Below are 15,920 nucleotides of genomic sequence, written 5' to 3'. Positions count from 1 at the left end.
TTCCAATTGCCAAATGCTTCTGTCCTTGGCAGCTATGGAGCTAAATGGATACTGTCTGATGGTTAATCTAACAGTCACATAAGTGTCTCGTTTAAGAATAAAAGCCAAATACACGTTTTAGTTTTTTGCATATATTTACAATATAAATATTAATCTTTTCAAAGTACATTTTTTTTAACAGTGTGAGAAAATTATCTAGCATGGGACAGCAATTTAAAGTAAAACCTCTACAGTAGTGATTCAGGGAAAATAGAATGTTTTGGACCTTAGAAGGAATGAGAATGGGCAGGTAGCTCAGCGCTTGCCAGGAGGATGGGAGCAGCTTTGTCGGACCCCCTGGGGACAGACCCTGGGTGAGTGCTATAAAACCTAACCTGGAGAGATAAAAAAGCATACATGCTTGCATAGTGCATTAATCTTAAAGAAGCCCAACATTTCATTCTCATTTTCAGTAGCTTAAATGAATAGCACTTAAAACACACCACACAAAATTAAAGACTTATGCATATATTTCAATTTCAACAATAATGTCAAAAATACATAGTATGATTTTACATAGGATTGTGCTACATTAGAACACTAGAGACAAACATCACTTGACTATTAAGGAAAACATTAAATATTAAATAACAGAAATAAAATGTGTAAACACTAATCTAACTGGGGATTTTGCTATTGCAACTGTCCAACGAAGTGGTTTCAACAGTACGGAAAGGCGAAGACACGGGTGCTTCCAGTCCACTTAGGAGTCACGGGTCTCATTTCAAGGGGTCCTTTAATAAAATCTGGTCCAGGACAGCAGAGGAGGGCCACTCTGCCCCACCGGCTCTCGTTTGATGTATTCCGTTCTGTGAACGCTCATGTTCAGGCGTGGGTACTGAGCAAATACTTTTAAGTTGTCCCCCTCATCAACACCTTGGTGAAAACTGAGGGTTTGTTGGCGACTCAGTGTAGGATTTGAGTTCATACGCAGCACCGCTATCGACCTCCATGGACTTTCTAGAGAACAGGAGCCGGACATCTCTATGGAGGTAGATCTTTCCAGATTTAGAACTCTGGAACCTAAATAAATGCAAAAAAGACAACAATGTTAGGGGATGAGTCTTTAAAATAAGTAAAACTACTCACGGGAGCAGGAAGAACCACTCTTGCTGTGCCATGAGATTAATTCCCTTTCCCACAGTATCTGGGGCTGAGCTGTCAAAAACTAATTCGTCATTCCCTAAACCCTCTGCTCCGTAATGGGGCCAAGACTTGTGTCTTCTGGGAGTCGGGGTTTCAGCGTCACTGTTCCTCCCTGGCCCCGCTGCATGTGCACTCTCCTCATCTAAGGCATCAAATTCCCACTGACACCAGCTAATTATATGACTATGCCTTGGCTCTGCAGGTCAGGCATATTCTAGACACACAGATAAGAGAATTCATACAAATTAGCTTTCTATGACATAGGGTAGATTAAAATGGATCCCATACTCAAAAGAGTCACTGTAGAATCTAAAAAGGTTTTCTGAATAAATTGTCTACTCATGTGATCACATCACTCACTAGGGCAAGACAAGAAGACTGTCACATTTGAGGCCATCATGACCAATTCATCCAATGACAAGCAAGCCTGGACTACAATACAGAAATGTCTCAAAATAAAATAAAACAGGCAAGAGAAGACTCAAGCTTTTCTTGACGTGCATTTGTGCCTGTGTGTGCATGTGAGGGCCGAAGGCGACATTGGCTGTCTTTTTCAGTTGCTCTTCATTCATTTGAGACATTCATACTGAGGCGGCAAGGTCTCTCACTGAAGCCAGAGCTTGCTGACTTGCCTGGTCTACTGCCTTAATTAGGGATTCTATTTGTGATTAAACACCATGACCACAAACAACTTGGGGAGAAAAAAAAAGATTTTATCTTACAACTTGTAGTCCATCATCCAGGAAGTCAGGGTACGGACTCAATGTCAGAACCTGGTGGCAGAAATTGGAGCAGAGGCCATGGCATAATTCTGTTTACTGGCTTGCTCCTCCTGCTTTCTTAGTCAGGGCCACCAACCCAAGGGTGTCATCTCCTACAGTGAGCTAGCCCCCCCCCCCCTCTATACCAGTCATCTAGCAGGAAATGTATCCCAGGCTTGCCCACAGAGCAATCTGGTGGGAGCATTTTCTCAATTGATGTTCCCTCTTCAAGAATGACTCTAACTTATGTCAAGTTGACACAAATACTAGCCAGCACATCTAGCCATCCAACTTGCTCCAAGGATTCTAGATAACTGATTTGAATCTGCTCAGCTTCTATGTGTGTTCTGGAAATGGGAACGCTGGACCTCAGATCTGTGTAGCAAGTGCCTTACCCCCAGTGCATACATTTTGTTTTGAGACTGGGGCTCATATTGTACTGAGACTGCCCTGGAACTCACCATGTAATGAAGGCTAGCCTTGAACTTTTAGTAATCCTCCTGCCTTAGCTTCTTTAGTGCTGCTAGTATTACAGATGTGTGCACCATGCCTGGCAAGGTTCAACTTCTGGGACAATCACTGCTATTATTAGCAGTTGGTTAAATAAGACAGTACCGGCAGACAAAGTTATTGATGAAATGAAAAGAGGCTATAGTTGGCACGGAACTGTTTCTATGTTCCACTAACTTTCCCCAGCAGATGCCATGCAGTGCTAATTTCTCTTTGTTTTCTTGGAACAACAGAAATGACAGTCTGTTTGTGGATTTTACTCCAAAGCTAATGGAAAGGCCTGGTGTGACACTGACTGGCTCACTCCTCCTCCCTTAAGTTTTCACCTTGGGAAGCTTTGGGGACAATGCCATTTTTTCCAAATAGGCTTTGTATAGCTTCTACATATTTAGTCACTATATGAGAACTACAGAGGAGGTTGCTGACTTTGGGTGAATGATGGTTGCACACTGCTAAAGCTATCAAGCTTTGAGAGTTTGACAATGCAACTCTGTGGCATGCACAAGGCTGTAGGTTTGATCCTAGACACCACAAAACAAATAATACAAACCAATCAGCCAACCAAAACCTCAAGAGAACAGTGCGAAGCAGAAGCTGAATAGGAGACCTGAATCTTTTCCTATTGGGCTGGGCTGGTGATTGGTCGGTGGATTAACTGATTTTGCAGTGCTTGGGACTGAACACAGAATCTCATACATAGTAGGAAAGGACTCTACCAATAAACCATATCTTTACTTCCTTCCTTCCTTCCTTCCTTCTGTCCGTCCGTCCGTCCGTCCGTCTATCATTTTTGTAAAACTGAGAATCAAATCCAGCACCTTCCTCATACTAAGGAGACGTCACTATCACGGAACACAGTCCACCACTGGAAAGTATTCCTAGAGTGTGCTATTTGATTATACTTCTACTTCTATTTATTTACCTTTTTAAGTTTCTCACATCTGCGTATCACTCTGTAATTCAGGCTCACATAGAACTCATTTAATAGCCTAGGATGACCTTGAACTCACAGCAGTCAGTCCTCCTGCCTCAGTCTCTCCAAGTTCTTGATTTAACCATATCTGGGAACATTTATATATATTTAAAGTTCTCAACATTTAAAAAAAATTCTGTGTGTGAGGGAAGTGGTACATGTCACCGTCACCATGCAAATAGAGTTCAGAGGACAACTTATGGGAGCTGGTTCTTCCCTTATACCACATGGGCCCAGCTCACTAGACCACATTTCTTGTTTTGAAAAGGTTTTCCAAGTTCGTGTCTGGCGGACACATTTTCACACTCGTAGCTTATGTGCACATCCCATGGTGCTCCTGTCAGGCAGGCCCACTGTGAGTACAGTGTTGCCTTTTGGATGCATAATGACAAGGAGAGGCCCACCATGCAGTGCTCTGAGAGGAACAGTCTTATTCAGGTGTGGCTCTAATTCACTCCCTACCTAACCTGCAGTTACATATTGGCGGATGGCTGAGAATCACAGGATTCCTTACAATAAAGAGCCAGTCATTGACGGGGTTGAGAACATTCTACAGGGTTACAGGGAAAAAGCTATTGTCTTCTGTCTTTGATTTGTTCAGTGTTCCTGAGAGCTACACAGGGTCTAGGGGCTTAAACTGCAACTCAGGGATGTTGGCAACACGGACCAGAAGGGCACAAGCAACCAAGGACAAAAGCTCTTACACAAGCTAGAGCTGCAGGTTGAACACAACGCTGGAGGATGCAGCAGCTCTGAAACCCCTTCCACATCAGCACCGTCACCTGCCAGATAGCTAGAAGCATGGAGGTGCAGTCATGGAGTGGGTGGGTCAAGTTTAAGAACTCCTCTGCTCAATAGGGACACTTAGCTTCATGTGGCTAACAGCCACCTCAAATGGGACTACTTCAAATTGATTGTCCCAAGGGTAAAATATATTGTTGATTTAGAAGATTTGTTAAAACAAAAAGAATAAAAAGTTATCTTGATTTTATACTGATTATATATTCACATTCTAACATTTAGATCTGCTAGGTTAAGTAAAGTGTACTATATAAAGCTTACCTGCTTCTTGTTACTTTTCCAGAGATTCCTTTTTTTTCAGACAGGGTCTTATGTAACCCAGGCAGGCCTTAAACCTGACAGATAGTTGAGAATGGCCTTGAACTTTTGATCCTCCTGCCTCCACTATCCAAGTTCTGGGATGACAGACAAGGGGCTCTATAGCCAGATTTGTAACTTTACTAAAAAGGCTACTAGTAACTGCAAACTAAGCTGATGGCTCAGACCAAGTTTCTATCAGCCTCACTGGTTTTAAAAGTCACAAATATCAGGCTCCATCCTGACTTTTAGTATGCCCCATTTGACAGTTACAAGTGTAAACCCCTGAGTTTAATAAGTAGCAAGGGTGGTAAGAATGAATTCCACATGTTTTCCACGTTGGCATGTTGTCAAGAGAGCCCCATGCTGAGCATGCATGGTGCTAATACAGTCAGTTAAAAAGTTCCCTTAAGGCCTTATCTGGCATCAATCACAGGGGAGTGGGTGGGTGGGTGGGTAGTAGGGGCGCCCTCAAGGAAGCAAGGGGAGGGAGGATGGGATAGGGGGTTTGCAGAAGGGAAACCAGGAAAGGTGAAAACATTTGAAATGTAACTAAATAAAATATCCAATTAAAAAAGATTTTTGCACAAGCTTGCAATCCCAACGGAAGAGGAGTGTTTCTCTTTCTCCACATCCTCGCCAGCATCTGCTGTCACCTAAATTTTTGATCTTAGCCATTCTGACTGGTGTTCAGTTTGGCGGTTCCTCAGAAAATTGGACATAGTACTACCGGAGGATCCAGCAATACCTCTCCTGGGCATATATCCAGAAGATGTTCCAACCGGTAAGAAGGACACATGCTCCACTATGTTCATAGCAGCCTTATTTATAATAGCCAGAAGCTGGAAAGAACCCAGATGTCCCTCAACAGAGGAATGGATACAGAAAATGTGGTACATTTACACAATGGAGTACTACTCAGCTATTAAAAAGAATGAACTTATGAAATTCCTAGGCAAATGGATGGACCTGGAGGGCATCATCCTGAGTGAGGTAACCCAATCACAAAAGAATTCACATGATATGTACTCACTGATAAGTGGATATTAGACCAGAAACTTAGAATACCCAAGATATAAGATACAATTTGCAAAACACATGAAACTCAAGAAGAACGAAGACCAAAGTGTGGACACTTTGCCCCTTCTTAGAAATGGGAACAAAACATCCATGGAAGGAGTTACAGAGACAAAGTTTGCAGCTGAGACAAAAGGACGGACCATCTAGAGACTGCCATACCCAGGGACCCATCCCATTATCAGCCTCCAAACGCTGACACCATTGCATACACCAGCAAGATTTTGCTGAAAGGACCCTGATATAGCTGTCTCTTGTGGGGCTATGCAGGGGCCTGGCAAACACAGAAGTGGATGCTCACAGTCAGCTATTGGATGGAACACAGGGCCCCCAATGGAGGAGCTAGAGAAAGTACCCAAGGAGCTGAAGGGGTCTGCAACCCTATAGGTGGAACAACAATATGAACTAACCAGTACCCCCAGAGCTCGTGTCTCTAGCTGCATATGTAGCAGAAGATGGCCTAGTCGGCCATCATTGGGAAGAGAGGCCCCTTGGTCTTGCAAACTTTATATGCCTCCGTATGGGGGAACGCCAGGGCCAAGAAGTGGGAGTGGGTGGGTAGGGGAGTGGAGGGGGGGAGGGGGACTTTTGGGATAGCATTTGCAAAGTAAATGAAGAAAATACCTAATAAAATTTTTTTTTGCAAACTGAAAAAAAAAAGTTCCCTTACAAAGCAAGTCTAGTGGGCTGGAGAGATGGTTCAGAGGTTTAGAGCACTGGCTCAGAGCTTTAGAGCACTGGTTTCAGAGGTCCTGGGTTCAATTGCCAAAACCCACAGGGAAGCTCACAGCTGTCTATAGTGGGATCTGATGCCCTCTTGTGGTGTCCTCAAGTAAGGTACTTTCCTATTGATCTGAGACATTACCTCAGGTGTATGAGGTAGCGTAGTAACTGTGCCGTGTGCTGGATGTTCTCTTGGTTAATACTTCTCTTCATCTCCTGTTTAACAGGAACTGAGAACGTCCTCTGTCTCAGGAATGTCTGGTGATTGGCTGGCATGCCTCGTAGGTCATACACGACTACAAACATCTTCACCACAGTCTTATTGGGATTGAATAAGGTCTGAAGAAACAACACAAGGGTTATTCTTCAAAAGAGTGATTTGTATATATGGTGCAGAATACCTTCCCAGTAATTAAACAGGCTCTTTAGTAACTTAATTCTGCTCAATAGATTCCATTCAGAAGCTAACATTAACAGCTAAAAAGTAATATTCAATACTTTCAGAGATTCAACCTCATTTCTTATATGACAATAAGAAAAAAAAATCTTGTAATAAACTAAGATTTTTCATCACACATTTCATATTAATAGCAAATAGCATACATTTTTCTCATTGTTCCGATTTTCAGAAATTGTTCTGCTCGTTTAAGCATAGTACACTCTTCATGATGTCTTTTGCATTAGGATATGCTAGTTCTGTTATTTCAAACATTAGCTTCACTGGTGATATCAACCGCAAATTCTCAAGGTAGAATTTTAATTTCTCTTACATTTTAACAGATTGTGATTTTTAAAATAAAAAATATAAGCTCAGCAAAACTAGAATTTTAGAGAAACTGTTTTAAACTACTTACTGTAAAATTGCTATAAATGTTCAAGGGGGGACTTTATTGAAAAAGTTTCAGGATCAGGAAATAAATAAATAAATAAAGCTCACTCTCACTCATTAGACCCACAGTCTGTAACAACACTAAGCTTTTACACTCGGAATCACTCACAAACGATCAGGCTTTACAAATCACCGCTATCATTACAGATCGGAATATGTATTCTCAGAGAAGACTGGAGTAAGTCAATTGTTACTTGGCTATAAATAACTGAAAAAAAATGTAATTTTTAAAAAAAAATACACATTTTTAAATTAAAAACCCAAGCTGCTGAACTGACTTTAACCAAATTACCAACACATCAATCGGTAACTTGGTGCCAGGCTTTGAGAAGCTCGTCCCAGGGACCGGACATCACTCACTGAATCAAAATGAGAAATACACCAGCATTATGATCCAAGTTTACAACCTAGCACGTGCTAAGATCAAGGCTGATACAGTCAAGAAGTACAAAGCAGACCCAGGACGTCAGACCACGTGAAGAATAAAAGCGTGCTTAAAACGGGCCACTCAGAGGTGGACTTCTCTTTCTAGGCCAGTGGCTTATTACTAGGGCAGCTCATAGCTAGCACTCTAGTGGTCCACACACCTCATGGGTTCTACAGCCACGGGCTAGAGAATGGACAAGGATCGCTCCTTAGCTTTAAAAAAATGTCTGGGATAGAGAAATCACATTTTAATAGGCAGCCACTCTTCTGTGGTGCACACGCACACTGCTCACGACTGCTCACTCTTGTGAGATGCCAGATAAGCATGCAGGTGGGGCAGAGCTGAGTCAGACTTGATAAGGTGCAACCCAACTGACAGATGGGCTGACCCCTTGAGGTCACAGGGATCAGAAAGCCTTCCGGGCTGGACCAGAGGCTGAGTGCAAACAGCCAGCAACAGCCAGATCCTTCCAGTCTGCAAAATCTGAAGCCGACTGAGGACTGGCAGTGTTATCCTGGGTCATACAGGTCTGCCCTGGTAAGAAGAGGTTTCCTTAGGCCAAGCTAGATGACAACAGTTGAAGGCATACCACCTTCTCTGCCCCGACACCTCTCAGATTGCACTGAGTCAGCTTTAGAAATCATTCCATTAGTATTAACATCTTGTTTCCCAGGTTTTCCGACCAAAGCAATACAGTATTTTAGGGTCTCCTTTGAAACAGATCAATCTCAATATCGCTTAATATTTAATAGAAGGTATTGGTCAGGACCTAAATATATTGAAAATAGCTCAGTTTAAATCATTTAAATGGTTCATATTATTTGTCTAAGGCATTCATGTCTATTAGCTTATTAATCTTTTCTTTTAATGGAGGCCCCCAAAATGCTCATTCCTGGGGCAGAGCATGGCAACTCCAAACCAAGCTGCAGCCCACTGTTACTTACCAAGGTTGTTGCAGCAGCAGTAGCAGGAGAAAGGGCTAAGTTCTATATGTGTGAGAGAATGATTATTGCAATTGTAGGCTATAAAACACATACCACTTGTATCGTTCCTGAAGGAGGTACTCGATAACCCCTTTTACCAAGGGACTCTAAAGTAATCACACCCTTGAAACAAAAGAAGACAAATTGAGTGCATACATATATAACAGGCGAAAGTAAGAACACATGTTTATCGTACAATTCAGTAACCTATTTCTAAGGAAAAACATTCAGATTGCATTAAGAGCTACATTCTGCGAGTATGAAGCGGTGGGACTCCCCCTTCTAAAGAAACCATTCGCTGCTGCTCTTCCTGGACATGTTGCAACAAGCAGCATACAGCGTTACAGCATTACGGCCACTCTGCTTGGAATTGCCCACTGAGACACAGCAAGGGTCAGGTTTCCTAGCCATAAGGAAATCAATAAAGCAGGGCTATAGATTAGTTCTGTTATCTAATGAGGGAGGGGGCATGAAGAAGCAAAGAAATGATTGATCATGGAGTATGGAAAAGTATGTCTAATTTGGGGCCCCAAATGAAGGAATTCTTCAGTTAGTGAGTCAACTTACACATCTGAATTTCTGATGAAAGACAGAAGAAAAGAATTAAGACAGCAACTAAGTGGGGTTGGAAATCTGGGTTCCAGCCTGATGAATTTCTAGCAGAAGAGATGTTCAAAGCAAGTATGAAAAATGAAGGTTTACCACCAAGCTGCCTGCTCTGCACAAAGCAGCCATACAACTGTTTTCCAGGAGGGAATGCTGCTACAGAAGCAGCTGTGCCGGAATCTGGATCTTTTTAAGGTGCTATTTGAGTATTTTTTTTATTTTATATTTTTCCATTTTTTTTTCCACACAAAGTCTTATGTATTCAGGCCGGATACAAACTTACTATGTTGCCAACGGTGGCCTTGAACGTCTATTGCTTGAAGCTTCTGCTTCTCAAGTGCTGGGATTACACAGCGAGTGTCATCATACCCAAATTATTTCTATTTCCTTTAGTTCTTTGTCTACACAGAGCCTTGCTATGCAGCCAAGACTGGGCTGGAACTCATGAAAATCCCCCTGCCTTAGCCTCTCAAATGTTGGGATCACAGCTGTGATGGACCACACCCAGGGGTATTGCCTTTTAGCTGTTTACTTGGTAAGGAATCTTAGACTTAGAATTGGCTCTAAACAAGAGCAACACTAGCTTGAAGGTCTAAGAGCTGAGCTCTGGGGAGAGGTCAAAGGTGAACTGTAGTCATCTCACTAGCTAAACCTAAAACAGACGCTGAAGGTCCTCCACTTAGTCTAGTACTCAGAGGGGTAGACACAGCATCACACACACACACACACACACACACACACACACACACACACACACACGATTCTGTTAGATCAGTCTGCCTGGCCACTCTCCAGATCTAGCAAATAGATCCTGCCTTTCAACCACAGGACTTCCCTGATGATATCATTTGTACAGCAAAGTTTAAGAAAACCTCAAGTACAAGCAGCAGTTTTTCTGCAAAGTCCAAACAATGGGGAAGAAAGAATAAATGTGAAAAAAATAAGTCAGTTGGATGTGCAAAAAGCTTCCCAATAACCAGGGTGAGGGAGTGGCCACAGGTGGTGCTTTCGGATGCTGTCCATGTCTACTTTCTTGAGGGATTCTTTCCTCCCAGTAGTTACAGCAGTTAAGTAGAGTAAGTGTGGACTCATGACTCCATTATCACATATCGAAAACAGGAGTCTCAAGGTAAGTGTAACATAGGACTGCTGCACTAGGTGACATGGGACCTGGGCTGGGAGGTAAAAAGCAATGGACCAAGGTGGCGAGAGAGCCCTGCTTTAACACACGATCCTAACTTCACACACAGAGCATGAACGTTAGCCTTACACCTTGGCAATGCAGCAATAATTCCTCACAGTGTGCTCAGAGTATTCACTGAGGCATACGCACACCACTTTTCAAGTAGAAGAAGTGTGCACAGGTACATGAAAAACACACTCCTTTCTGAATCCAGAAAGAACAAGCAGAGCATATCAAAGTGATAGCTATTTTATAATCGCACTGGTAGGGCCAGGAGTTATTGTCTTTCCCCCCCAACCTCCTTCCCATACAAAGAAGAGAGAGCCAGGACGATGACAACTATGACTGTGACTGTTTCTTTCTCTAACGTACAATTCTGATAGCTTTTAGATCATAATGATAACAGTGATTAAGTTCACAGTGACTGCAGATTTTTGAAAGGTCTTTTAAGTTTAGGGCAGCACTCCAGTATAATCACTTTTTTCTTCCTTTAAACTGTGTGTGTGTTTGTGTGGGTATTTGAATCTGAGTATAAGTGCCCTTGGAGGCTAAGAGAGGGCACTGGATCCCCTGGAACTAGAATCATAGAGTGTTGTGAGCTGCCCAGTGTGGGTGCTGGGCACAGGTGGCACAGGGCACTTGAGTCCTCTGGAAGAGTAGCAAATACTCTTTGAGCCCTCTCTTCAGCTTCCAAACAACAATTTCTAAATAATCTAAGACCAGTTGTAGCACTGGAAAGCTGGGATTTGATTAATATTACTCAATTCACTTCATGGGCCAGCATATCCATATCCGTACCTAAGAAAACTTCGTTTAATGTAATGAAACATGTCCTCTGGCATATTTGTAATAGTAAGGTAAAGGTGAACTAAATTTGGCAGAATCCTAACACCAAAAAATCCCCAAATTATTAGATGATAAAGAATGTGAATGTCTGGGTACAGTGACACTCCAGTAATCCCAGCACTTGATATGTAGAGGCAGACAGGTTGTGAGGTCAGTCAGACTGGCTGACATGGACCCCATGTCAAAAAATACAACTAACAACAACAAAAACTAGTATGGAATAGTAGATGGAAAACTAAAACCAGCAGGCCTCGATTTGACTAATTACAAACAGCAGGAAACCACTCCTAGCCAGTCATGAGCCCATAACAGGCCTAGCCTGACCTCACCACCATGACAGCTGTTTTCTCTGAGACACAGTTCCTGTGTAGCTGAGTGCTGTGGTGTGGTTCTTGGAGAACATTCTTACTGCTGACTCCAAAATGAAGAATTAATTTTTCAAGAATTGTTCGATACAAAATCCCACCACAAAGAATTTTCTGTCCTAAAATGTATTAGGTACCACAAAGGTGCATTACCTCTGATGGTCTACGATGTGCTTGATCTAACAAAACAATCAGTCCCAGCTAACAAAATATGGTCAGTCCCTTTGAAAGCAGACTAAACCAACAAAATATAGAACAAATTTTAGGAAAGATTTGCGGTGTGAGGTTTGGAGTGAGCCACTAGCAAAGAGAACCCATTCCTACCAAATAAACAGACATAGGGGAAAATATGATAGTGGGAAGATCATTGTAATGGAAAAGGCAGGTGGCATTGACTGTTGTTTTTGGTTTTTGAGATAGGATTATCCTCTGTGGACAAGGTGCTTCCAGAACTTACTACATAGCCCAGGCTAGCCTCAACCCCACTAAGGCAGGCCTCCTTAGAAGGAGAACCTAACAATTCAGTAGGCTGAGTTATCCCCTTCCAGTATCCTTTCAGAGTTCCCAGGAGAACCTAACAATTTAGTAGGCTGAGTTAACCCTTTCCTTTCAAAGTTCCCATTAGACTAGGCTTGTCTACCAAAGGTATGAAACACTACCCAGGCCCTGAACCAAAATTTCACCTTAAAACTGGAGTTAACCTAAACTAGCCCCCTTGACAAACCAGGACACCATTGAGGTGGCCATATTTAGCTCCCTAGAAAGTACAGCTTCTAGTCCTGTCAGGTATGCAGAAATCCCTTTTCACAGCTTTTATTCTTAACAAAAGACATTGTCACTAATGTTCTTAGAATGCCTGAAGGCAGGAGAAAGGAAGCCATTGGGCAGGTGCTAAGTCAGGGATGCAGGTCTAGGCCTGTATGCATCTCTGCTTCTCACAGTGAGACTAACTGTGACTCTGCACTTTACAGCATCACTACAAACCTCTCCTTTGTATTTTGAAGGAGTGTTTACACATACTCCAGTGTGCAGAGGCACTTCTGCAGGCTGAGGCTTGTATCACCCAGACTCCCCTGCAGTAGAAAATGGGAACCTCAAATTTACAAGACCTCAGGCTCAAGACTGTCTTCTCACTCACAGAAGCTCTCCTGCTCTCCACTGAGAGAGAGACACTGGTGTGATCAGAAATAGCTCACACTCTCTAGAACCTCAGGATCAAAAAGCGGGGGAGGGAGGTGTGGTGGAGGGGCTTCAGGTTGCCCCAAGTCCCCACTGACATAAGAACCACGCGAGGAGGCAGCCATTTGGTATTGAGTATACAGTAAGCACTGGGGAATTTGTGTGAACTTAGCAAGATAGACTGATTATGTCAGTCACTAGTCAGTTATGTAAAAATGGGTAAAATTTCAGCAACCTTTTCAAGTGCAAAGCAGGTCACCTGTAGTCTGAGCCAGCTGAGAAAAAGGTCTTGGAGCAGCATTTTGGCTTACTGGTCTGTATTCAGTTTTTAAAACTTTCTCTTAGGAACAGCTTCACACTTTCAAGGGCAAAACAGAAGCAGAGATGTGAAATACTAAGCTGGCTGATTCTTGCAGAAAAGACAAAAGTACTTGCCATGTAAGGCGAGGGAGCATTATCATCCGAAACACTGTAGAACGACACTTCCACTGGCAGAGTCAAGTGCGTTGGGCAGAAAGTCCCACTGGCTCCCACCTCAGCCGTAAAGCCATCGACTATGCCGAGGGGGTCTAAACGATAGTTCAGAACCGATTCCTGGAAGACAAGACGACAACATGTGCTTTGAAAAGGTAGAAAATGTAGCACGTTAATTTCACTTCCTACTTAGGGAACTACTTGACTATGTTTTCCAGGTCCTGTGGTAGCATGTGTCTGTAAACCACTGTCCAACAGGGCTGAGGCAGGAGTGTACTGAGTAGCCAGCCACTTGGAAGTCTGAGTGACACAGAAATGCTGGTTATTACAGGAGACGTGTTTCTTACCTGACCTGAACTCACCTCTGCCTTCAACCAGCTTCTACTAGATCCTACCCAACACCTCCTCTCACCCACTCAGATACCACTGGATCCTCTTGGAACATTGCCGTTTGTTAGATCTAATCGCTTGCTATGCTATTTATCTTTGTGAGTGGAAAATACGCTCTCTGCTGGGCACAGGGACTCGAACCTCATCAGCACTTGGGTATCAGAGGCAAAAGGACTGCTGTGATTTCAAGGCTAGCCTGGACTATGTAGTCATTTCCAAGCTGGCCTAGGTTATATAATAGGACATATTTGAAAAGAAAAGCTCCACCAGAGAAGATATCTGCCCCTGAGAAAGCCCACTGGAAGGTGCTAGGTCTCGACAGAGGCCACATATAGAAGTCCTGTTAGAAAGTTAAGCCAAACATTTGTCATCTTGGAAAATGACTACTTCTGTTTTTAAAAGATGCTGTTGTATAATATATGGAATTTTATTTAGTTTAGCTGAAAAAAAAGGTGAAGAAACCCTGTCCATCCACGTGGTGCTCACTCCTGAGCACCCTGTCTCTAAGTGGTGGCTCTTCAGGTGTTTTCAAGACCCCCAGAAGCTTATGTGGTGTGACCTACGGGGACACCATGGTGTGGGAGGAGTGGCCCTTCGGTCAAGTGATCATTTGAGAAGGAGCAAGATAGGTAATTTCAAGGCTTTGAAAAAAGACGGTCAATTCATTTATTTCCTTCTCACAAAGAATATTAAAGACATAATGATTTCGTAGCCCTAGTGCCCTAGTTTAAGGCACATTGACTTCTACAATAGTTTCAAAACAACATTACCTCAAAATTTCCTAGGAGACTAAGACTTGTGATTGGTGGAGCACTTGAACTCAAAAAAGGTTTTTCATGAACATCTGGGTCCTCGTCAATGTTCAGGCATGGCCGAGAGCTATTGGGAAAATAGAAGCAAAGAAAAATAGAACATGTTAGCTGCAATGTTTTCTTATTTACATCTATAAAATGAATTAGAAGAAGCTGAACAATTTCATTCAAACTACTAAAATTGTTATTAAATTTTAAAATACAAAATTTTTAGCTGGGAGGTGATGGCACACACCTTTAATTCGAGGACTTGGAAGGCAGAGGCAGGCGGATCTCTGTGAGTTTGAGGCCAGCCTGGTCTACAAAGTGATTTACAAGACAGCTAGGGCTACACAGAGAAACCTTATCTTAAAAACCAAAAGAATGAAAAAGTTAAAAAAATATGTAAAATTTGTAGTTGAAATTTCAGATTAAATATTTTATTAGCAATATTCAGTAATGAATATTTATAACACATCACATAGTAGAAGTTACCGAAAATATACAATACTCTGAATTCTACATCATTTTCAGCTGAAAACAAGAATTCAAAGGCAAAATTATGCGATTGTAATTACAGAGCTGTCTAGAGATGCAGCCCAGTGATAGAATGCTAGCCTAAAACACAGGCTGGATCACTGACAAGGAAAATAGAGCTTTTCTAAAGGAGGGAAGGAAGGAGGGATGTAGGAGAAAGGGAGGGATTGGGGGATTGAGGGAGGCAGGCAGGCAGGCAATGCAGGCTGGAAGACAGAAGGCTCAGCAGTGAACTGATGGGCCTGGCCCCTGAACCGCTGTGAGGAGCACACAGCCAAGCTCACTGTCTCGCTCTTTATGTGTATGTGCAGCAGCAGCATGAAAACGGGACTTTTTTCTTTAATTAAAATTCTTTAATTTTTATAATATTCATATGCAGGGGTGTTTTGTCTGCATGTCTGTCTGTATGCCGAGTGTCCATGGAGGCCAGAAGGTGTCAGGGTCCCTGGAACTGGAGTTACAGATGGTTCTGAATCACCTTGTGGGTGCCGGGAGTTGAACTGTGGTCTCTACAAGGGCAGCCGCTGCTCTTAACCACCGAGCCATCTCTCCAGCCCCGAAATAATATTTCCTATGACACTTTGACTTAGAGTCGGCACGTCTGCTGCACAGTTCTCCTTCACACCTATGCGTTTGAGGCAATTACCTTTTGGAGGACAGGCTTCTCAGATGCAGCAGTGACGTGTCTAGATCAAAGCAGCCTGACTGTGTTTTTCTTTGAGGAACCTAAAGGCAAAGTAATTACTTACTTTTTTTTAAGGATTACTTTTAAAATTAATAAAACTCTTAGAAAATCCAGGCTAAACATGTTGTTTTAAATGACAGCTATTTCTTTGTTTGTATGTGTATAGGTGCATGTAGGCTAGAGCACACACGCAGAGGTCAGAGGACAGTGACAAGAGTCAGTTCTCTCTTCCCGTCAT

At 42.6% G+C, this 15,920-nt stretch overlaps 1 protein-coding gene across 3 annotated transcripts in view; it reads right to left on the bottom strand.

The window, feature by feature from the left end:
- Nucleotides 1-491: 491 nt before the first annotated feature.
- The window catches only part of Atosa (atos homolog A), a 76,937-nt gene continuing 61,508 nt past the window's right edge, over nt 492-15,920 (bottom strand). For all 3 annotated transcript variants that reach the window (XM_021173437.3, XM_021173436.3, XM_029482023.2), the window contains 6 exons: nt 15,644-15,723; nt 14,440-14,548; nt 13,241-13,399; nt 8,681-8,749; nt 6,470-6,666; nt 492-1,062 (listed from right to left, as the gene is read on the bottom strand). In XM_021173437.3, the coding sequence (XP_021029096.1) occupies nt 909-1,062; nt 6,470-6,666; nt 8,681-8,749; nt 13,241-13,399; nt 14,440-14,548; nt 15,644-15,723 (768 nt within the window). In that variant the 3' untranslated portion in view covers nt 492-908. The remainder of the gene's footprint in view (nt 1,063-6,469; nt 6,667-8,680; nt 8,750-13,240; nt 13,400-14,439; nt 14,549-15,643; nt 15,724-15,920) is intronic.

The sequence above is a fragment of the Mus caroli genome, unplaced genomic scaffold (genome assembly GCF_978045245.1).
Source record: "Mus caroli unplaced genomic scaffold, Mus_caroli_1 scaffold_11, whole genome shotgun sequence".
Taxonomy (NCBI): domain Eukaryota; kingdom Metazoa; phylum Chordata; class Mammalia; order Rodentia; family Muridae; genus Mus; species Mus caroli.
The sequence above is the reverse complement of the archived record's forward strand: the minus strand, read 5'-3'. Positions and strand labels throughout refer to the sequence as shown.